At 45.3% G+C, this 22,999-nt stretch overlaps 1 protein-coding gene across 2 annotated transcripts in view; it reads right to left on the bottom strand.

Annotated features, from left to right (window-relative positions):
• LOC142564325 (uncharacterized) overlaps nt 1–22,999 on the bottom strand; it is a 151,877-nt gene that overhangs the window by 29,543 nt on the left and 99,335 nt on the right. For both annotated transcript variants that reach the window (XM_075675293.1, XM_075675292.1), the window contains exons 2-3: nt 20,873–21,008; nt 8,219–8,359 (exon numbers count right to left, since the gene is read on the bottom strand). In XM_075675293.1, the coding sequence (XP_075531408.1) occupies nt 8,219–8,359; nt 20,873–20,963 (232 nt within the window). In that variant the 5' untranslated portion in view covers nt 20,964–21,008. The remainder of the gene's footprint in view (nt 1–8,218; nt 8,360–20,872; nt 21,009–22,999) is intronic.

Here is a 22,999-nt window from a genome sequence, read left to right as displayed (position 1 = left end):
CGTCGTTTAAATACTCCAAAGTTTTCCCACGCGCAAAGCCCCCTCAGAGGGTCCCAAAAACTTCATCCACGAGCCATCCGTCTGACGATGAGTATCGTTCACAGTTTAATCCCCGTGGGATCACAGACAAAGTGCAGCTGGGCGCGCCTGATTGATCGTTTCGCCGAAGCCCCATTTAAGCGGCCGATTTTGGCGTTCACGGTTTCAGGCGACCTTTCTCTGGCGGCCTTATCGTTGAAGTCCACGCAATGCGCGTCGTTTTATTGATCTTTTGACTCACGCCGATACCCAGACCCGAGTGGAAACCACTACAGCGCGGCCTTGTAAGCACAGTGCGGACCGTTCTGGCTTTTCCTCGGCCTTCCTTTCCTGGTGGACGAGATAATACTTCGTGGAGCCAAAGCAGCCGGCTTCGTGCGCAGCGGCTTGTTCAATTGACGCGCCCACTGTAACCAGAAACGAATCAACATTTGGTCAGGCAACCGACGTCCCAAAACTTTTATCCTTCCCATGCGTAATGAAAGGGTATAGCGAGCCACCAATAGATGGGTCACACAGCTGCCTCTCATGCCATCTATCGGTTCAAAATGGTATAGTGAACCAACTCGCGAGTACTTGCAAACTTTGCCTGCGGCTTAAAAAAAAAAATATTGCAGGGCCCATCTGCTATTATTGTCTAAGCTATATGAGGATGCGCACAGCGCACACACTGCATTCGAGCTCTATATTAAAGTAAAACGCTCTGAGCGCCTCTGCAAACCTTCGAACCGACCACACCCGATCTGCGCATGCGTGGACATGTCGTCATAGCATGACGGTAGCGGTGCTCCTTCGTTCTACTGTCGCGTGTATTCCGTGCCCTTTCTTCTAGGCACCGAGGATGTACTCGAATGTGCTTCGTCTGCCTCACAGTTCCGTCTAAAGCTTGCGCTTGTTGGTAATTACAGGCAATAGATACTCGCTTACCACGCTGCAGGCCCTGCTTCGTTTAGGCTAAATTAAAGTTTACAGCGAAGCTGTTAGCCTTTAGTTGGTTGGGATTTCTCATGTCCGCCAGAGGAAAAAATTGAAGAAAAAATGAATACTGATCTGCGTGTTGTATACCACATCTCCTTTGGAATCAGGCATACAACACACAGCTCAGTATGCATTTCGATAACGAAAAGCACAAAACAAGCGTGAAAACCGCGTGATGGATGGTAAGGCGCCTGTGAACAATGCGAGGCACGTTCCTTCTCCCCGCGTGTGTTTTCCAGTAAAGATTGCGTTTGTATAAGCTGCTCCAATGGGAAAGGGGCAATAGCAGCATATGAATCAGTGAGTGACGTCCCCAAACTTCATATATAAAAGGGAGACCTGCCTAGCAACTCATTCAGTTCATTGCAAGACTGCTATGGTTAGAGCACGCAGAGACTCCCGAAGAGCAGCGTGAATACGATGAGCGTCGAACAGTGCGAAATCATTAATGCACAACAACGGTGTCGTCGTAAGACTAGGCAGAACAATAAAACATTTCTTATCCCCATCGGTGGCATTTGAGTGGTTTTGTAACCGCTTCGCTGGCCATTCACTTTTGCACGGTCAGGACGGCAAGTCAATGTTTTTTTTTTTACGTGGTAATCATATTGACGCGATGTATACAGACTAACTTGGGGTAAGGTAGCCAAAAAAAATTCTCTCGCATTTAAAGCTTTGAACTCAGCATCAAGCATCGATGATTCAAGTATGCGAGGCAACTGACGCCGGCTAGAGGACGTTTTCGTTCACTCTGTATTCGGGTTCAAATGCTGCCTCTATTCACCTGCGCTTTGAGAAAAATTGTCCGACAGTATTAGGGGAATTCAGTAATAATAACAGGTCGTCCTATCTTATTTTGATGCAGAACAACGGCCTCTCCTTATTATCTAGGCATACCCAATCTTGCGTTAACCGAGCTGCGCCATATGGCTGAAAGTTTTCAGACTATATGCTTATAATTTAACGCATTTCCACCATTGGCCGTGTTTTCTGCTTTCTCTGGCACTTACTTCATCGCTCCAATAGGTCACCGCTTAACAGATCTATCTGCATTACATGCTCCCCCCCGCCCCCCCTGCTACACTGTTGCCTCTAATCGTGACCAGAATGTCACTATCAGCTACCCGTGCTTTCTTTCAGGCAGGCGCACTGCCATCTTAAGCATTCACTTGTGAATAAGAATAAGTAAGTTTTAGTCTGACTTTCCCATTCAAGCACACGTGAAACGAAGACATGCTTTCATCAGACAACCGCTTGATCGATTCCAACGCAACTTGCTACCATTTTGGCGAAAAACTTGAATTCTGCCAACTTTAGAAAGCAGAATTTTGTAAAGACAATACAGTAAACTCTCAGTTGTACGAAAGTCGGTTTATCGAATATTTCAGAATACCAAACTTTTTAAAGATCCCCTGCAATTTTCTTATAGATTCTATGCAAAAATCTTTCACTTAAACGAATTTCGGAACAGTCAATATTTCAGTTTAACGATCTCGCTCAGAGGACCAAGGCTTATTTTTACGACCCACGTGGTGTGTTTTTCATCGGCTCCGTTCAGCCTTCCAGTTTTAAGTAACAACGGCAATTCGCGTGCCCACTTACTGAGATGAGTGCGATGAAACGGAAGTGGTTGTCTCTCTCGGACAAGCTGGAAATCCTTCAGCGCCTGGACAATGGTCAAAGGAAAGTGAACGTTTCAAAGGACTATGGAATTGCACCGTCGACGTTGTCAACGATTGTGAAACAAAAATCGAAGCTTGAAGAAGAAACTTTGATGAATCCCGCCAGGAAACCACTCTGCACGGGGTACTTCAAAGAAGTGGACGATGCCGTTGCGGCATGGCTTCGCGACCTACGATCTCAAAACATTCCAGTGTCCGGCCCGATGATACAAGGCAAAGCGAAGGAATTTGCTCTTCTTCTGGACGTTCGCGGCTTCGAAGCAAGCAGTGGATGGCTTACACGATTTCGGGATGGGCATGGGATCACGCGGAAAACGATTTGCGGCGAAAGCAAGGATGCCGACCAAGCGGCAGCGAATTCCATCTCACACATTTCCAAAACTATGGATACCTTGTCTTTTGCTCCATGAATTGCACTTCAAACTTTTGACTCTGTATGCCATGTCTTATGTTGGTCTAGTGAATATTCAGTTTAGTGAACTTTCAGTTAGGTGTACTATTTCCTTCGGTCCCTTGAAGTTCACTCAAGTGAGAGTTCACTGTATCGGTGTTACGCAAATTGTCGAAAATTGGTAAGTAAGCTTGAGAAACTGCTGCACCATAAACAGATATCGCTGTTCCTTAAACCACAACACTAGATCAGTAGATGTAGTTTATGGATAGTATAGATAGCAGATCCTCTAATATGCAGGGTGTTTTCTTTTTTTTTAGCTGTACCAAATTTTTATAAATTGCCTGTGGCAGTGAGCGCCAATGTAGCCCTGGTCTAAATTACTCGACTTGGCGGCCAATACTTCTACGAGAAACCAGAATGCTTAATTAAATAAAGAATTAAATATTCAAATACTCACTTATTACAAGTCTCCATCACTAAACCCGATACGTAGGCCAGATTTCATCCACTACGTGTCAATTACACATCTAGGTGCCTTTGTGTCAATCAAGGGTGTGTAGGCCCCGGTGAAACCTTTTGAGGCTTCTCCCCTGCGTGCCTCGACAGCAATGCATAGTGTACATCAATGCTGCAATTAAAGGAGGCCCTTCATAGCTTATATCTTATATTCAAGCACACTTCACATGTTGCCATATTTTCATTACATATACAGTATATTTTACGCAATTGACAGCGAATATTTTTAGGCCGCTACATAGCCATGCTATATCTTTCATTTGCCATTGACCGCATCATCGATTTCGTCGTTTCATCGATAACACCATTTTCCTGGCGCTCCTCAGGCCATCATTGGTCCTTACGCCACAAGATCCCGTACATTAACATAATCAATTAAAAGAGCCTGACACTTTGGAGTCATTGAACGGCGTCGTCGAACAAAGAGGAAGCGGCACACGTGCGTATCCTCTGCGCCATTTCACGACCGACCGGCAAAAAAAAAAAGGAAAGAAGGAAGGAGCGGCGTCTGCAGTACGCCTGCACGGCTGCGAGGAAAGGAAGTTGCACGACCGGCTTACGAAAGTTATCGCTCTGGCTCCGGAAAATTTCTCTAGCTTGAAGAATAAGAAAATAAAAGAATCGGATAGGCTGTATCGGAGACGGAGACGCAGTGGAGTACGTGAAACATCTAGCGCGTGCTGCACAGGATATATGGACGCTATAGAGTACAAAAAAAAGACGTATCTAGATGCAGGAGAGACGCGTATTAACGCCTTATAATGGTTAAGTGCCTAACCTATGTTACACCTAGTGGCCACCTCACAGTCCAATTTTGCAGTCGTGCTCGATCCCTGTTCGCAGGGGGCCCGTTCGTTTTGCAGATCGTGTTTGGGCACCGGGGTGGAGAAATGAGCCCCCTACCGGTGGCGCCCGAGACTGTCCCGCACCAATCGGGCCCATGGCATCCGCAGGTGGTCTTGTGCTCCTGTGCTTGTCACGATCTCCCGTGCACGCGCTCCCTATGAAGACGGACACGTTCCGCGGTGGTCAGAATGGGTTGGGTGCCCCTTCGTCTTGCTGCCGGAGTCTCTTCACGCCATTTCTGGGCCCTACACGCCGTACTCAGGGGGGGGGGGGCATAGCCGAGCCAGTGTGAAATTTCTTGCAAGACTCTGCAGACTTGTAGTTCTCAGAACTCTGGATGAGAACCAATATGAGTTTGAAGAATTATGCCTCATACGGCTTACGGTGTTCCCTCCCGAATGCGGCCATTACTGCTTTTCACAGAGACACGTATACTGCCTAGCTACGCCTCTAAACGCCGCGCGCGAGGCTAAATTTAGCTCCGATTCCGTCATGCGTGTCGCGAAGGCGGTGCAATCAACGCACGCGACCCCTGTATCATCAAATAATGGTCTCTTTCCTCTACGCAACGATGCCAATGTAATGCTCGTGGGTAGTAGGGTTGTGAATATACAGCGTGTCCCAACTGTCCCGCAACAAGATTTAAATCACACAAATGATTCTACCTATTCCTCCATTTAAAGTTCTTCCCTGCCTCCCCCTAACGATCAATTAATGATTCTCTAAAACGGTTTTACACACCATGTCAACCACAAGACCCCTTTCTTCCTGTACAAATGGCCCCTCCCACTTTTTCTGCAGTCTCCTTCCTACATGTTCATCCGTTTATTTCCATTTCTTTCCGGTATTTTTTTTTCTTTTAAAGATTCACACAGACACAATCCAAAGGCCCAGACTCCCGGATACCTTTTTCGGCGCCTCGACAGCAGAAGGTCGTGCCACTTCTGTATGGCACTGCAGCGAACCTTACGCCGCATTACTGATGCTAACGTCCATTGAAATACCAAGCCGCTGCCTTGCAACCACCCTATTCATTGCCCCAGACTCCGTGTCGCCATGTTAACACCTTCGAAACTACCCGGCGCATTGCTGCTACGCTACTCAAGTCATTCTTTCAACTCCTGTCTTTTTGTTACTCGTGCGCTGACCGGCTCTTCTAAAACCCCACAAAAGCACTCCGCCTACGACAATCCTGAGGGCTCCCTAACCTTCCTCATGCTCCCCCAACACTCCACCGTCCTATGTCTTCCTGTTTCTCTATTTTTTCCTTCCTTCTGCCGCCTTCCCACTCTACCGCTCTTGTCCCGTCGTCTTAGTAACCACGCCTAGAGCCGTCAAACGACATCGTTCATTTTCTTTTGGGCCTCTGCCTTTACAGCCAGCCACGGCCGACAACGACCGCGCGTGAGGAGTCTCCACTAACCCGCTAAAACTAAACTGCCGGGGACGAGGAAGCCGCCTTTGACAACGATAGGTTCTCCTATCTTGTTGACCAGCCTTTCTGAGGCACCTTATCCTTGTTTATAAGCTTTAGACCACGGGGGTAGAACCAAGGTAATCTTGTTTGCCATCGCTTGAAGAAACTCCAATTATGTTTTGCATTCCGCGTAATTGAATAATTAGACTTCATTAATTATTCAACTTCTCAAACAGTATAACTATATGATAATGCCCATGAGAAAATAATGGAGCAACATGAAAAGCTCCCGATACAGCTTTCTGGTGCTCAATACGTCCTAGATAAGAGTGTTTTTCCGAGAGTGAAAGAGGCCCGCGAATACACGCAAAATTCCAGCGCGACTGGCCGCTCGAAGAACATTGCGTGTAGTCGCAGGCTTCTTTCAGGCTCGGAAATACACTTTTATGTCGCACGTATTGAGAAACACAAGCCTGTATCGGGAGTTTGTCATGTTGCTTTATAATTTTCTTATGTACATTTTTATCTAAGCATAATATTTAAAAGTTAATCAATTTATTAAGACAAATGTACTTATGCGGAACGCAAAAAAAAGATAATCGGACCATTCTTAAGGAACGGCAAACAACATTACCTTGGTTCTGTTCAGCTAGGTGGCATTTGCGTATCTTTAAATCTTGTTATATGATAGTTGGGACACCCTGTAAAAGCGATCATTGTATTTTTTCATTACACGCGGTTTTAGCAAGCGATCCCCTCTGACATATTTCAAGGACGTTTCATGTCAAAGGTGATGTGGCCTACATTTCTGTCCTGCCTTTGAGAAAAATTTAGAAAGCGATGAGTCAATAAAGGAAATTGAAACTAAAAGAAAGACAAATTATGATTGAACGACTGAAGTGCACTAAAACTTTAGCAGAGAGCAGCCTACAGGGCCCTTTTCTTTCTCTGCCGCAGTGCTCGAGGTTTTTTCGGTGTTAAGAAAATTGTATGACCCACATGATCAATGTCCAAGAATCCCATGTTGTCAGGCGCACATTATTTCACTTTTGGTAGGTGACCACTTCTCAACGGATTATCACAGTTAAGCTATGGCTGGGCGCAAGACACACCCAATCTATCCGAAGTTGCTTGAATGTTGTCTCGGAATATGTAGTGAAGAAGTCTTGCCTCACAAATGCGCGCGCCTGACGCGAATGCTGTTCTAGTTCCCCGAATGCAAACGACTACGAGTTATTACTCTGGAGGGTACGGTGGAACATTTATAAGTATGGCAAATTACTTTTGCGGTATCTCGCAACGTGGAGGAATATACATGAAAGGAAAAATTCATATCCACCCGATAAGTAGCACGAAGCTACAAATGCAACACATAAGGAAACCGCCCGGAAAGGCATTGGTGCCTGGTTCGAATCCCGGACCAGGGCGAAATTTTCTTCAACTGGGAAGCTTTCTTTCTGAGAAACTCATACGGGTTTCCTATGTAGCTTGTAGCTACAATTCGGATCGAAGTAAATTTAAAGTACTGGAAGAACTTGACCGTAGGATTCGATCTGACAACTGTGCTCGACGCTTGCCTTTGTACTTTGAGTGCTGCTTGCCCTTCCTGGAGCCAATTTTCTCAAAGAGTTAAAATTTTGTGATGAGCGTTTTAGGCAGTTATATCCTTTGCCTTCCCTACAATGTGACAGTATTGTATAGTGTCCAGTGGTGTCAAGGAAACCCTCGTAACGGATATCAGGCTGTGAGCTAGTGAGAAATGTGAGCACCGGACGTAGAAGATAAGAAAGACAAGATGCGGGAGTAAGATGGCAAACACAGGTGCGGAGAGGTAGCAGACAGCCAAGGCTTGGATTGGGGCCACTTCGTTCACGTCCGAATGCGAGGGGTGGGCACATGTAAGAGGCAGGCAGAGAAAAGCCAGTGCACAAGCCAATGCTAGCAAAGCCTACAGCCTACGGAGAAGCACGGTGCGTACGTGCGTTGTAACTGCAAGTGCAGGAAAAACGAGCCACGATACGAGCTAAAGCAACGCCATCTAGATATCAGAAGGCCTGCGCACTCTGCTTTATGACGTCATGCTATTAGGGCCGACTGCCATTGAATCTAAGCCGAATGCTGCCAAATAACCCGCGGTGATTTCGACGTCACCGCTTTCGTGGCACCAGGCTTGGCAACGGAAATGTCGGCCTGAGTAGCATGACGTCATAAATGGGAGTGCACGGGACTTGTGCTATTTAGTTGGCTAAAAGGCGCTACGGTGCTTGAGAGGGGGGGGGGACGGGGCGTGGGTGGTGGAGGGAGGGGTTGGAGCGTGTGTATGGGAAACTGCGGAGAGGCTCTTACTTGGCTCGTGAGGCTGTTTCTCGACCGAATTGGCGGCGCGGCGGACTTCGCGGTTCAGAGCGAAGTCCGCGCCGAAGTGCGCTCGGCAGAATTCGTAGGGGTCCGCCTCGGCGGAAGCGCCGCTTCCGACGGCCTCCTCACCTGCCGGGGGAGGGGAGACCGACAAAGCTCAGCGAGGGGGTTCGTGCACTGCTTGCCACGCGATGAATGGCGAACGGCACTAGACTATGCCCGATGGCATTGGTAGGGTGTGTCGCGATTGTGCCGTAAAAGGAGACACAAAGTGCCGCACAGTTTCTCCATCTGCTTTAAGGAGTAACTTCTCTCTTTCTCTATATATTTGCCGTTTCAATTTGACAAGTAGGAGCCGTCTGTTAGATAAGCAGAGAGCTTTAGCTTTCACAGTAAACGCACCAGTGTTTGCGCAATGGCGGATTATCGGAAGGATTTACGGCAGCAACACTGGTAGCGACACCTCAGGACGCAGAGTCTAAACAAATAGAGCGCAAAACTAATGCTCCTGTAACTCACTACATTCTACCTTACTGTTGCTATTACTGTTACTGTTGCTTACTGTTGTTAGTGACATGACTGTTAAGGTGCAGTCCTTATAGCATTTTCCTTGACGAGAACACTCAGGCGACACAGACATGTTTCAAAGGCACAGCAGTTGGACAAAGAGTCAAATAAACATTGACCCGTCCAAATATGTATCCAAATCTACAACGAGGAAAACTAGACAAAACCATGACGAAAGGCTAACAGAATATTTTTTCACACTGAATGTTTTCGAAATTCTTTTTTTCTCTTGCTGCTAAAGAGTGGAACAGCTCGGAAACTTCTGTTAGTTAACCTACAACAATAGATTTATTTTTGAAATCGGTGCAGGATAGCATTAACAATGAATTTTGTATCTGTTAAATTTTGTTCAACCTGCTTTGAAATCTTACCACTTGTTTTCATTTATTTGACAAGTTTCGTTTCTCTTGTGCTGTTCATATCATATACCTATTCTTGTACGCTATTCTTGTACATGCTTCTTCTGTTTTGATCATATATAGGATTGGCAGTATGTGAAGTAAATAAATAAGATGATGCCACTACCAGCCTTGCTACTGCCGCACAGGGTTCCGGTAACACCTAACCAGTAAACGATAATAATTTTACGGAAAATCCAAATCACGTATCACAGAATATTAGAATAATTTTGTATACTGCAGCAACAGCGCTAGTAACGCCATCATGTGACGTTTTGTCCAGGTACAACGCTCTAGAACCTTCCTTACGTTACATAGGTGTAATCATCGAAGGAAAAAAAAATATGCACATTACGACTACGCCACTGTCGACCCGCACCCAGGTGGAGTGTGGCTGCTTATTTTACTGCACTAATACCTCTTTGTGCTCAGTCGTTAAACTATTCGCCACCAGGTGGCGCCACCAATGCGGCTGCTCACATAAACGTGTGGAGTAAACCGGAAACCCGGAAGTGTTATACGCATCCGGACAAGGTAAAGCTCTCTACCGATGGGTTTTTTGCTACGTAAGAGTTGGCGGCCACCTTTCGTTCGGCTTACCGTAAACGTATTACAGTTCGCAGAATACCGAAAGAGCGGATACGTCAACGGCTGCTGCAACGATAGCAGCGCCTTCTTTTGGCACTTCGTTCAAACGCAGCGCCTTATGTAGGTTTCTGACTTGCACCACTATACTTCAATAAGGGGAAGAGAAAAAAGAAAGAAATACAGTAGTTAGGTTATAAATTGTTGACGTAGACACCTTTGAACCAACAGGCAAATAGAATTTCGTCTTTGTAGTTATATCTCTGGGCAGGATCTCCAAAACTGGGCACCCGCGCGGCCTACCCGATATGGTAGGCAATGTTATGGGTGCCCTATTTGATGTTATCGTCACGAGATGTGGTCACCAGGGCTGCTACTCGCGTCGGTATCTCCAGTGTTTCGGCATTCGTACCCGTTAACAGTAATTACGATTACGAACACTCCAGTACGTAGTAATCTGTGACGGCATGTAGTTACTAGGCTACGCTGCTAGTACGACTCGCTGCACCCACGCGTGTGACGTCAGAAAACAGAGAGGGATGTCAATGCTGCCTGAATCTCGGCTCCTTTAGCGCCAGTAGAAATCGGTAGATGGAAGCATTTGCTCTCTCAGGGGTAATTGGATCATGGCCTGGGTACATCACACTTGTTTTCTACTAATCGGAAGCAGACGGTGCAGAAGGAGGCCTAAATTTAAGGCACAAGAAAGGCTTGCTCAACCTTGCTGGCTCGGAAGCTCGAGACTGAAGTCTTCACAAATAATGTTCAGTGTTTGACCAATTCTAAATTCTTTGCTACTTTCTGATGTCAGTGACATTTGTATGTTTTGGTGTGACGCTCATTTTATATCAAGGTGATAACATTATTACGCTTTCACGTCAAGGGCGTTACATGAAGTGTAGTGTGCACTCCACCCTATGTGGGAACTCGTAGACTAGTCATAATTGTCACAAGTCATGCTCTCTTTGTAGTACTATGCACATATTTGCGGCTTTTTATTATGCTCTTAGCGTATATAGAGATGCTTTTTGTTGTTTTACAAAATTGTGAATTATTGCAGCTTTTCTGCGCATATCTTGCGCTTGTTTGGGGCTTTTGCTATTTAGATACGGTTCCTGATAACGAGCTTTTCAGTCGCGCAACTTCAGTTCTGCCGTAGTCAGTAAATAAAAATATTTCTATAGTCTGGTGCACTTTCGGTCTCCTTCCTACACATGATGATCCCAAGTATTGCAAAACAAAACCGAAAACAAGGCATTACATTCCTTCGAGTCACGCTGCCGTTCTTTGGGATTTGGAGAAAGATAATGTTTTAACGACAACTGAAGTGGCTAGTTTAACGAGAGAGTTGGCGGGCTATTCGACATTATCATTTGGTATTTTCCATGAGCCGTGGTTACAAAAGAAGACAATGGTTACGAAGAACAGAGGAGGCCTCTAAACTATAATGGACAGATCACGCCTGTTTCGCCGCATCTTGGAGGACATAAAAAGTTGCTGCTTGTTTTGTCAACAGAAATCGCTGAGTGGAAAGAAGGACTACCGAGGAAGAAAAACAAAAATTGAAACGAAAACAACGAAAACCTACTTTGGCCAATGTCCCACTGCGCACTTCATGTTTAGCAGCCGCCGGTCAGCCGCAACCCGAAGCCAAAGATCAAAGGGGACCGTGTGCGATTAAGACGAAGATGACGAAGAAAAAAGCTTGTCGCGGAAACTTGAGTTAAGGCGCGGCTGTGTTTGACGCTGGCTCCTTGAACTCCGATGTTCTAGTTTAGCTATCTCTCTGGCTGCCGGCCTTTCGATGTCGTTTTCTCGTGTCGCAGTCAGCAACAAACCGAGGCCGCGGCGACTGAAGATTTAGTGTGTTTGTCTCACTTTTTCTTACTTGGCAGAACGAAGCCGAACCTGTGGAGGCGTCGGGGGTGGGTTGAAAGTACTAATGCTGTGAGGAGTAGGTCCCGCGAGATGGAAGCGGAAAATGTTTGGCTGCGGAAAAAAGAGAGTTTCTTGGGGCCGGGTTTTCGGGCAAAGAGTAATTTGTCTCAATAGAAAGCGATTCACGGGCGGTCTCTTCCTGCAGTTCGCCCGACTGCTTGTGTACAGGCGTGTGGCAAAAACTTTGGCCCCGCGTACCGCCTGTCGAGGTTTTTCGCACGAGCGTAAATCCCTCGACTAATGCTTGAATTTTAATGACTACGCGGCTTCCTGGTGCAGTGTGTGCTGAAGCGCCGTGTTTAGCTGCCGTGACCACAAGCGACGCGTTTTCGTTTGATTTAAAGGGCGAAAGTGACGCATCAGTGTTAGGCTGACATTCTTGCTATATTTTAATGGTGTTGTTACTTGTACGTAATATTACCTCTATGTACCACTGCTTGATAAGGCGGCTGCCGTGGTAATGATTAGTGATCCAGAGTCCTAGTAGGCTCCAAAACCACTATCCTTTAGGTACACACGTGTTCATCCTCCCTTAGCACCCTTCGTGAACCCGCTTCATCAGTTGTTTGCTTTTATGCCTTCATGGGTGCTTACAGGTTCACATATGTTGAGAGGATTACTTATTGCTTTGCTGACAAGTTCAAAGGCATCAGAACCATAAATTATATCCACAGTAGAACAATGACGCCTTCCAATGATCTTTCCTTCAAGGGTAATTAAAGAACCGAGGAGGTTCGATTGTACGAAGAAGCAAACGAATCAGAGGGGAAGTCAACTGTTCTTTTAAAATTGGAAATGTCGAAATAACAATGAACGAGGGTGAAATCAGCGGTAATGTTCATATACTTAATCAAGGGAAATGAAAATGAAAGTTGTACAAAGGAAAACTTGCGCTCGTGGGAGTCGAGCCCGCAACATGCGCAAGACGCGTTCGAGTTTCTATTCCAATCAAGGTATAGCAGCAGCGGTTCCTGGGTCCGCTTTCTTGTGTATTTGTGTACACGCACTAAACGTAGCCCTGGCAGTGTTAACAAGAGGCACTCATGACCATAACGGCACATTTTAGGTCCGCAATTCAAACGAGGTCCTTCAGTTTTCACGTAAAAGAGTATTATAATGCGAATAACATTCTTAGCCTACTTCAGCGACACATTTGTTATATATAGCCTGTTTACTCTGTCTTTGGATGGAAAATGCATCTTAAAATTTATGCGCTGATCTACAGATTTGAAACCGCATCACAAAGGCTTCTCAAACTCGGCCTCCCGAAGCCTTAGTGTTGAGCCATGAATGGCCGCGAGCTGCGAGGTGATCAGCCCCAGCGTTAGTGCGTACCCGCACGTCTCCGATCTCGGGCGCCACGCAAAAGGATGGGGACTTCGCACCGAGTACGCCGAAGCGCCGCTAAATGGCGCATCGTGCCCATGGTGAAGCGCGAGACCGAAACCTTGCTGCACTGCACGGCTCATGCATGACGTGTTTCAACGGTGGCAGCACGGTTTGCCGCTAGTTCGCTTGAATGCTGTCGCATTAACGTCGGCAGTTATCGCGTGAAGGGTTCTGCGGGAAATTTTCAGTTGACATTCTAATCTTCTAGTGCTTATAGCAGAGAACCTGACATCCACTGCAGACAATTTTGTTTTCACATGCATAGGAAAACTAGCACGTTGCTTTTACAAAAGCTTTGCTGAAATGCAGATAATCTGTGAATAACGGGTACTCTTGCGTTCTATGCATAATCAACTACGTCAACGAAGATTTAATGTGTGAGAATTACTCCAAAAAAAGAAAAAGAACGGATGCAACAACCGAGCTCTCAACGGCGCTGTCACTGCGCTAAAGGGAATTCCTCTGTGACCAGGCCCAAGATAAGGCAACAAGAAAATCATCCGCACGCGACGTCATTGTGCAAAATGGAAACAAAAGCATATGTGAGTAGCACTTCTTCACCACTTACGAGCACAACGCCCGCGGTCTACCTTGTCATTGTCTGCACAAGTGCTCGGGGATGAAGTGCCGAAAAGAAAAAAACAAAGCTAGAAGTGATAAGTGAAAACATATATTAGAGCAAGAAACGCAGTACGTGAGTTATGACCACAGCGCACTCCATTTGCTGGCGACTCCCTCCAGCATCTGTCCCCCTTCGCGATGCACCCTGAGGGAGTCTCGCGAAGTTGCCGCATATATCCGCTGTCTCGGTATCTCGTGGATAATGCGTCAGTTCGCAAGGAATTACGCCACTGCTCTCTGGCGTGAGACCGTTCGCTTTGTGTGTGTCACGAAGAAGAAAAGAACGCCCAGTCTGTAGCCTTCCTTTTTGAGCCCATTCTTCATGGCGATCGGTTTCCATTTATTGCTGACCCGGCCGTTATTAATCAAGACTCGGGACAGGACAGTCTTTCTGGTCCTATGACGCAAGTCACGCGTCGGGGCTTTCTGGGTGACGGTTGAGTCACTTGTGGCGATCTTCGCAGGTAAATCACTAGGCCGTAGCAGTGGCCGGACTATCACGTCTTGCCCTCTGCGTGTACCTTCACCGTAGAGCACTTGCGTCATGTGTTGGACAAGGTCACTAGTTGGCGCGATGGCCAGTGGGGCCACCGGTTGGGTCTTTTCTGAAGTCGGAGAAGCGCAGAGTAAATTTAGTTTTGAAGAAACACTCAGGGAACATGGACAAAAATGAATGGGTGGCTAAACGTGCACAAGTATCTGTACCTGAAAAGTGCGGACACGGAATGGAGGAAAAGGTCAAGGAACCAAGTACAGGGTAACTGAAAGTGTAAATAGACAACCAGAAGTGATCAGAAAGAAAGTAAGAGAAACAGAGATGGCGATTTGGATGCAATGAATGGAAACAAATACGACCACGGAGATCTACAAGTGTGGGAAGAAGTAAATGTGCTCCAATCGACGCTTTGGAGGTAGTTGGGCAGCCAAGCTGTACTATCATCTGATCCGATAGACCAATATGATGTAGCCTTGAACTGGGTTCTGGCGAGCCTGAGCACGATGCTGTTGTGTATACTGACGTTGATCTTCCTGCCGGCGTTGATCGTTCACGCGGCTCTTCGTGAGCCACCAATATATATATATATATATATATATATATATATATATATATATATATATATATATATATATATATATATATATATATATATATATATATATATACGCATGACCTCTGCATAGCTTCGTCACAGCACAAATTAAATCAATTGATAGGAGGGTATATGAAAGTGCAGTTACATGCCTCCTTGCTTCGCATGCTATAGTTGCCACTTCCGGGCAAGCGCAGCTTATGCAACCGTAATCTTTATCCGGAAATGCTTGCGGTGAACGCTGTGCGCGGATGCTAGCTTTCTGGCTCTTCTATTTCTTTCCCCTGGAGTGCCAGCACCACCGCGCATGCGCGGAGGTGAGTTCCGTCTGTTGGAGCTGCAAGGAACCAAGCGGCGCGCGCCTCTCGCTGTGATTGGTTGAGTTTTTTTGGTGCGAAGACGCGGAAATTCCGGCGATTCTAATCACATACAGCTTCGCTGTAAAATACTAGCAGGGATAATTTGTACGATAAGACAAATGGCACTGCCTTACCATTTGAGGCTCGAGCTGGTTACCTATGGACAAAAACATACTGGAGCAAATATTCGCAAGAAGAACAGGAATGTGTTTGTTGCGGCAAAAATCTGGAGACCACTCAGCACATCCTAATGAATGCGAAGGGAACCACCCAGTGAGACCCGGAGGTAACGTACAGCTTTCGGAACTGTTTGGATTAAAAGTTGACGGAAGCATCAACCGGTCAGCAGTCGAGATTAACAAGAGACGTTTGGAGTATTGGTAGAAATCAGCCAGGGAAGAAATACGACCGGATTCTTTACAGGCATAGATAACGATACAAAGTAGATATAGAAGTTTTGAGGCAAAATCAAAAGGTTATTTAGAAGTATACAAAAAATGCTAGAATGTAAAACAAGTACAGTACACCTGACTAAATGAAGCAGGCTGATTGACCATTTGTCTACCCCCGTTTCAAAGAGGATGCCAATAAATATTCAACCTCATCACTATATATTAGTGGACCTTAAACGGTCTATGGTGCTCTTCGGATTCATTGAAAAGCCTATGCTATGTGATTAAATGGCACACCGCGCTAGACTATAAGTCTTTCTGTGGTGCGTATGAAAGGATCGTGGCTCGTGATACGCTAATGAATAAACTCAAAGCATTTATGATCACAGTCGGCATGTTGGCTACTTTGAGAACAATGAAGGTACCTTAAATGTCCGTCAAGTGTAGTTGATTTATTTAGTGTCTCATAAAGAAAGATTGCCGTCAGCAAGCGAGTTTATTAGAGGTTTTGCTTAGATTTAGAAAGTGGCGTTCCGACTTGGTAGTTCTGCTAAAATGCGGGAAGAGCAAACCGACAATACGAAGATGGTTGAAGAGGTCACACAGATATCTCTCCACTTTTCCAGACATTAGCCTTCGCTTTTTTTTATGCTTGCACCGAACTCCGTAAGTGGAGGATATGTTTTATGCTAACACTTATTAATGGCTACATGAGAAATCTTTCTAATCTCCACAAGCAGCCATCATTAGCCTTATGCTGTTTAAGCCGGATAATGCTGGCTTCACATTAGGCTTATTAGGCGTGCATATGACATTAGCACGCACGCGTTCGACCGAGTGAAAGAAGAAGGGCTCATTAAGCGCAGGGCGTATACTTGTTTGCTTGTTTCGTCAATTTCATTCATTATCGTTCATTAGTGCCTGTCATCATCTTTGCGCTACGAAATTCGCTGCTGACATTACATGGTGGTAAGAAATTATGCAGAGCCGACGCAGTGTGGGAATCGAGGTTATGCGACGCAATTTGCCGTTAAGTCTAGCATCTTTCAGAGTTTTGGAATTTGTTGCCAAGCGAACAAACGTGCCTGTGCAAGGCAAGCGATGGCTTGTGTGACGCGAGCGTGTGTGCGTGACGTCAGCAGGAGCTGCAGAAGTTGATGATTTCGATAGTATGACGGCAATGGCGTGTCCGGCTGAATTGTCGTATACTCCGGCAAAAAAAAACATCGTTGCAGCCCGTTCCGCTACAATAAAGGCCAGTCACTGAGGCAAGGGAAACGTCACACCGCAACATGGCTATACACTGAAGATTGTGTGCCGATTCTTAAAATAAGAAGAACGCTTTGCGGTGTCACGCGCCACCTGAGAGCGCTATCCGCCACAAGGGCAGAACGGGCAAAACTGGTGCGCCTTCTAGCATGGGCTAGCATGTACATCTCATAATTGTTTTCTTGCGTCGCTTCCGTACAAAAACTCTTCTTGAGGTTCTAATGAATTGCTGTTGAGTATTAGTGGCTTCAGCAAACAAAGTAAAGAAAGGATTTTAGTTTCGTATAAATTTTTCTCTAGTCTCCGCTAATCATTGATGTCACCGGTTCGCGTATCGGGTGTTGCTACCTGTACATGTGAATTCACTGAGCAATAAGTACCATGAAGCAAAAAGAAAGTCGTACGTGACCTAATGGGTAGCGATCTCGGACGTTGAGCTGGACCATGGTTCAATTCTACCATCAGATGCGAAATTTTCTTTTACATATAAGAAGCCAAAAAAGAGGCGAGGAGTGAACTTACCGCAGAGTAACTGGTATGACGCCAATACCATTAAGAATGAAATGTAAAAGAACAATTGGAATTTTCCGTTTCAGGTGTGACGTTAGGCTCGCTTTACCAGCCTAAACAAGAGTACCAAAGTAAGCTCCTGGATGGAAGTTTACACGCGTTATAACGCCTTTGGCACAGCAGTACTCCTGGTACATGCATTACCTCGTTCCCTTTAGGTTTCACCTATACTTGGAAAGTCCTCGCAATAATTTACCCTTCAATCAATTAATAAACTTCGGACCACCTTGAAATTTACGTTATTATTCGTATTGTTAATTTCTGCTCATTTTATATTATTTTAATTGTTTACGTAGCGAGCAAGTGTGATGACTTTGGCCCCTATATTTATTTCCTTTCCGGCGCCACAGCTAAGCAGTGTAGAACCCTGCGAGATTTTTCGTCAGGCTATCTTGCCGGTCGCAGCAGCGAAATGCGCACTTAAAGGCAAAGTTTCTTCAGGTGGAACATTTGGCTAAGGTGGAGCAGTGCAATCTACAAAAAAAAAAGAAGAGTGCTGTGTCTCTGAACAGAAGAAAATGGGAATAAAAACAATGGTTGTGTGGCCCAAAGAAAGAACATTCACATGGAAAAGGGACTGGTTCAAAACACTCTCGTAAATTGCAAGCAAGATAATAAGCAATAATGTATGAGTTCAAAGTAAATTAACCGAACAACTCAGGGATCCAAGTTGCTCAAGAAGTTGGCTGATTTACAGAGTGAAAGTTTCAGTAAGGGACTATAGAAAATAATGTAACTAACCGGCTTTGTCATTATGTATAGCGGCAACAAGAGAGTGGCATGGAGTAAAAAGAAGGGAAACGCATGTCATAAACACAAGGAATATCTTCTGTGATTTTGTCCCGTATCGTTATTGCGCTGCTAGCATGGCAAGACCGACATCGCTTTAGCCAATTACCAAGAAGTTACTCACACCTTGCACGCCGAAGCTAAACCAGTGGGGAGTGCTTCGCAAAAATTGATATTTCGCAAGGAAGTTTTAAGGCAATGCTTAAAGCACTTAAGGAATTGACTGGCCAACGAACAAGAAAAAAATTGCATTGCTGTTTAAGGAAGTGAGTCGCTGTCTAGCTCACTGGCCATATCAAAGCTAAGCCAAAAAACATCAGGATTGTTCCACAGCACTGAAATGTTGACCGACTCCATTAGAGTAAAGCGTGCTAGAAATTGGTTGTTCCTGAGAGAGACAGAAGACAATCAGCTGTTTTAAGGGATGGTTAGTTATATGGCTTTCTGGAAATGGCTCCTTCACCTATGCCCAAAACAGTATGATGCGTTCTACAGCATTGAAATGTACACCGAGCACGCTTGAGATATTGGCTTTGAAATTACCCGATTTCCAGATAGACGGACCACAATTGGATGTTTAAAGGCTAGTTGGCCACGCGGCTTACAGGAAATGACTGCCAAAAACACGGAGGTGTGTTTCATGTTTCCCAGCCATTCAGACGCTCACCAACAACACTGGAGAAATCCGGCTTAGAAGTCACCTGATCGTGAGAAAGAGAGATAACTATTGGCTTGCTTAAGGGCTACCTAGCCATGCGGCATTCTGGAAGCGGCTTCTCCACATTTGCCAAAAACAGCCTGGTGTATGTGCTTCACAGAAGTGAAATCTTCCCCAGCGCCACGGTATAAAGAGACGGATGTTACGTTACCTGACCAACAAAATAAAGAAAACGAGATGTTCACAAAAGTTCATATCTAGCTAGCTTTCTGCAATTTCTTCACCGAAGTCGACCCAATCAGCAGTGTTCCACAGCCTTGAGGTGTTCGTCTGCGACACATTAACCATCGTTTTAAATGCTTCATAATGTAACTAACCGATGCCCAGAGCAAGGAAAAGCGGCTGTTTAAATGAGTATCTATACTAGCCAACTAAGCACACTCCCTTCACACAAATCAATCATTGAGTGTTGTTCCACCGTGTGCTAATACCCGCTGGCGAGATTGAATGACGACAAGGTAGAAGTTAACGGACTGACAAACAAAATAAAGATAATCAGGTGTTAAGAAAAGCTAGCTACCGCGCTAACAAATCGTACTTCCTTTAGCGTAGCCAAAGGATTCGGAAGTATCTATTTATTTATTTATTTATTTATTTATTTATTATTAAGTAATTTATTTATTCTTTGTATCCTCAGGGCGAAAGGCAGCAAAAAGGCGAGTAAGTATAGACAAGGAATAGGCGATGAAACATGCCGTAGGTTGCAGTATACAGAGTGTTCTTTTAGAGGCGACAAAACTTTGAAAAATGCGGTCTTTCCCAGTGAGGAATTTCCCATCGGCAACTGTTCAGCGAGCTGGTTCCATTGCTGGACTAATTTACTGACGGACAACCAAAGTAAAGAAAACGAGTTTTTAAGGACATAGGTAAGTTTTGTTTTTCTTAAGTTAACGGCATTTATGGAGATTTTGGGGCCTATAAGCGTGGCACATGCTACTTCTCTGGCAAGGTGATTTTGCTCATATTGTTCATAACAGATACAACAATTGAGAAAAAAAGGAAAGCAACATTCGCCTACACATAGTGCACGAGCTATCTTCCTAACTAATTGCCCTACCTTCAATTACGCCGAAGAGGAATTACGCAGCGTTGACATACTCACGGTTGACATTGTATGACGACAGGGTGGAAATAAAGTGACAAGCATGTTAAAGGAAATTAGCAATTTTAAAAAGCTACCTGTCGCTAACTAATCCATCTTTCATTACCAAAGTCCAACAAATAATAAGTATTTATTTATTTATTTATTTGGTATTTATTATACCCTCAGGAAGGAAGGTCTCATGAAGAGTGTGTTGATGAACAAAAGAATAAAGGATAAAACAAAGTAGGTTACAGCATATATGGTATGAAATGTTCCCCGGCAACAGTTTAGTATTACTAATTACGAAGTTAATAATTGGCAGCAAGGAAACGAAACGCGGCTGTTTAGGGAACAAGCTAACTATCTAGCTAACTAATCACACTCTTTTAGTACAGCCAAAGCAGCTGGCAGTGTTCCGCATTGTTGTCATACCCGCCAGGAAAGCTGTATGCAGACAGGGTGGAAATGAACTGACGGTGAGTCTGACCAAAGAAAATGGTCTGTTTCAAAAACTATGTCGCTGACTACGTATACTTGTTTTACCCTAGCCCAAAGAGCGAGAAGTATTTTGTTTAATTAATTACTTATTCATTTTACCCCTTGGGCGACCGTCATCACAGAGGAGAGTGGTTATGAACAAAGTATAAGCAGTGAAACATGCGGTAGCTTGCTGTTATGGCAAGTCACACCGTTCCGCAGTGATGAAGTTGTTCCCCGGAAACGATTTAGTGCGCCTAGCTTGGCGAATTCACTGAAGAAAAAAAAAAGAAGCGGCTGGTTTGAAAACTGGCAAACCATCTAGGCTATCTAATCACGCCTCCTACTAAAGCCAAAGCAGTGAGCGGTGTTCCGCAGTGCACTCATGTACTCACCGGCGACGCTGTAAGGAGACGCCTCCGCCATGGCCTCGACGAGAAGCAGTAGGCAGAGGAAAGTGGCGATCCACGCTAGACACTTGTCCATGTCGGCGCTGCTGGCGACGCGGTAGCAGCTGCCCAGACTTTGAGCCTGCGGGGGTAACGACAAAAGAGACGGGTGCGTCGCTCTGAGCTCCGGCCGGGCAGGTCCCGTAGGCGGGTGTGCGCGCCCCGCCTCCACACACGAGCGGAAATAGAAGTTGCGTGCAGCGGAGTGCGAGCGCGCAAACACCACATATACGCGCATACCCTTGTGCTTTACGTGCCAAAACCACGCGCCGTAGTAAGGGAGTTCGGATTTAAATTTGCCACCTGGGGTTCTTTCACGTGCAGGAAATGAACAGCAAAGGCGGGTGTTTTAGCATTTCTCCGCCCGCCGAGATGCAGCCACCGGAGCCGAGATTTGATTACACCACGTTGGGCTTAAGACTGCGACGCCATAGTCGCTAGGCCAGCATGGCGGATATGAAACATTGCACTCTTAGCCACATTCCGCGTAGGTTCCACACATGTTGCACGTGGTTATACCTATGTGGAAAGACATTATGATGATGAACCTAATGGAGCTTATGCGAAACGAAATTAAGAAAGTATTATATAGTAGCAGTGACGAGAAGATTCACCAAAGCGCTGTACCGTTCGTACCCGGCGTGTGGGATCTGCGGCGAATTATTCGTGCGTTACCTTTCGAATGCCAAATTTTTGCAATTGTGTTCACTCTGCAGTGCAGAGCAACGTACAGCAACTTTACCTTTCTAGAACTGAGATAATATATATATATATATATATATATATATATATATATATATATATATATATATATATATATATATATATATAAATATATATATATATTTGGTGTAGCGGGAAGGTCCAGCTTCATGGAATGGCATGAAGTGCAACGCCGTAAGAACAAGGACACAAAAAGCAACGAAACACAGACACAATCGCCAACTTTAAACAACGACATTTGAAATAAACGGTAGGATGCACTTGTACTCACATAAGAAAACGTTCACAGCGATTTGAATGCCCCCATACTACAATACAAGCAAGCATGAACACGATTTCGAAGCTATGCTTGCTTTTCATGCTTACTTGTATACTGTAGTATATATAGGGGCACTGAAATTGCTGTGCGCGGGGTCATGCGTGCGTACAAGCACCACCGGTCCCGCAATTAAGAGTTCCTTAATTAGTGCTTGTGCGCGTGTCTCATTTCTCCTTATGCCCATGTTCGTGCTGTACTAACTACACGTCATTCCATTCCATGATGACCAACCAACAAGCCCACATCACCTCCGCAGTTGAGTCCAGCTTGTGCTCGATACGAGGCTCACAAACTGTGCTAAAATTCCTGTCAACAATACGGCACCTGATTATCGTATGGGATGCTTATACTGTGCTGCAGTATATTTCACATTTTGTGTTGGGGTTTTCTTACGCTTTAACTTTCCATGTTTTTTATCTTTCCTTTTTTTCTTCCCACTGTTTTTCTCTCCTTTTCAAGAGGATGTACGGGGTGTGCCTTTCAGAAAGCGATTGCTACCTTGCTTCTTGTCTGTCTGTATGTGTGGCGTTTACGCATGTTTACATGACTAATAATAACACTTTGACCACTGCGAAACCACGAACGTGGAAACTGGCCGCGCGTCGCTCTAACCGACTAGTCAATCTGTCTGACCAAGAGTCTGACCAAATCTCGCTTGTTCGATAAAGAATCACGAAAAACGACCTGCTTGACAGCCGCCTTGGGCTAAGAAACTACAAAAAAAACAATGTTTAGGTCTCCACTCGAGAACTTTGTTCACAATATCGACAACATGTACAATATATACAAGGCTGCCGTGTAGGGGCCAGAACGTCAGAATCTTAGTAATTTGTCCATGTAGACTGGCGTCAGTTCTGGTTTTTTCATAACCAGTGGTCATACGCTGTCGGGGCTACTCTGAAAACAGACGCCTACTATGGGATTGTCCCGATTTCCAGCAATGCTTCACAATTACCATCAGAGACCCACCATGCTCGATGGCTGGCTCACTACCACCGTTCTCTCTCTTCAACTTTTTTACTATGAAACGC

The sequence above is a fragment of the Dermacentor variabilis genome, chromosome 11 (genome assembly GCF_050947875.1).
Source record: "Dermacentor variabilis isolate Ectoservices chromosome 11, ASM5094787v1, whole genome shotgun sequence".
Classification (NCBI taxonomy): Eukaryota; Metazoa; Arthropoda; class Arachnida; order Ixodida; family Ixodidae; genus Dermacentor; species Dermacentor variabilis.
The sequence above is the reverse complement of the archived record's forward strand: the minus strand, read 5'-3'. Positions and strand labels throughout refer to the sequence as shown.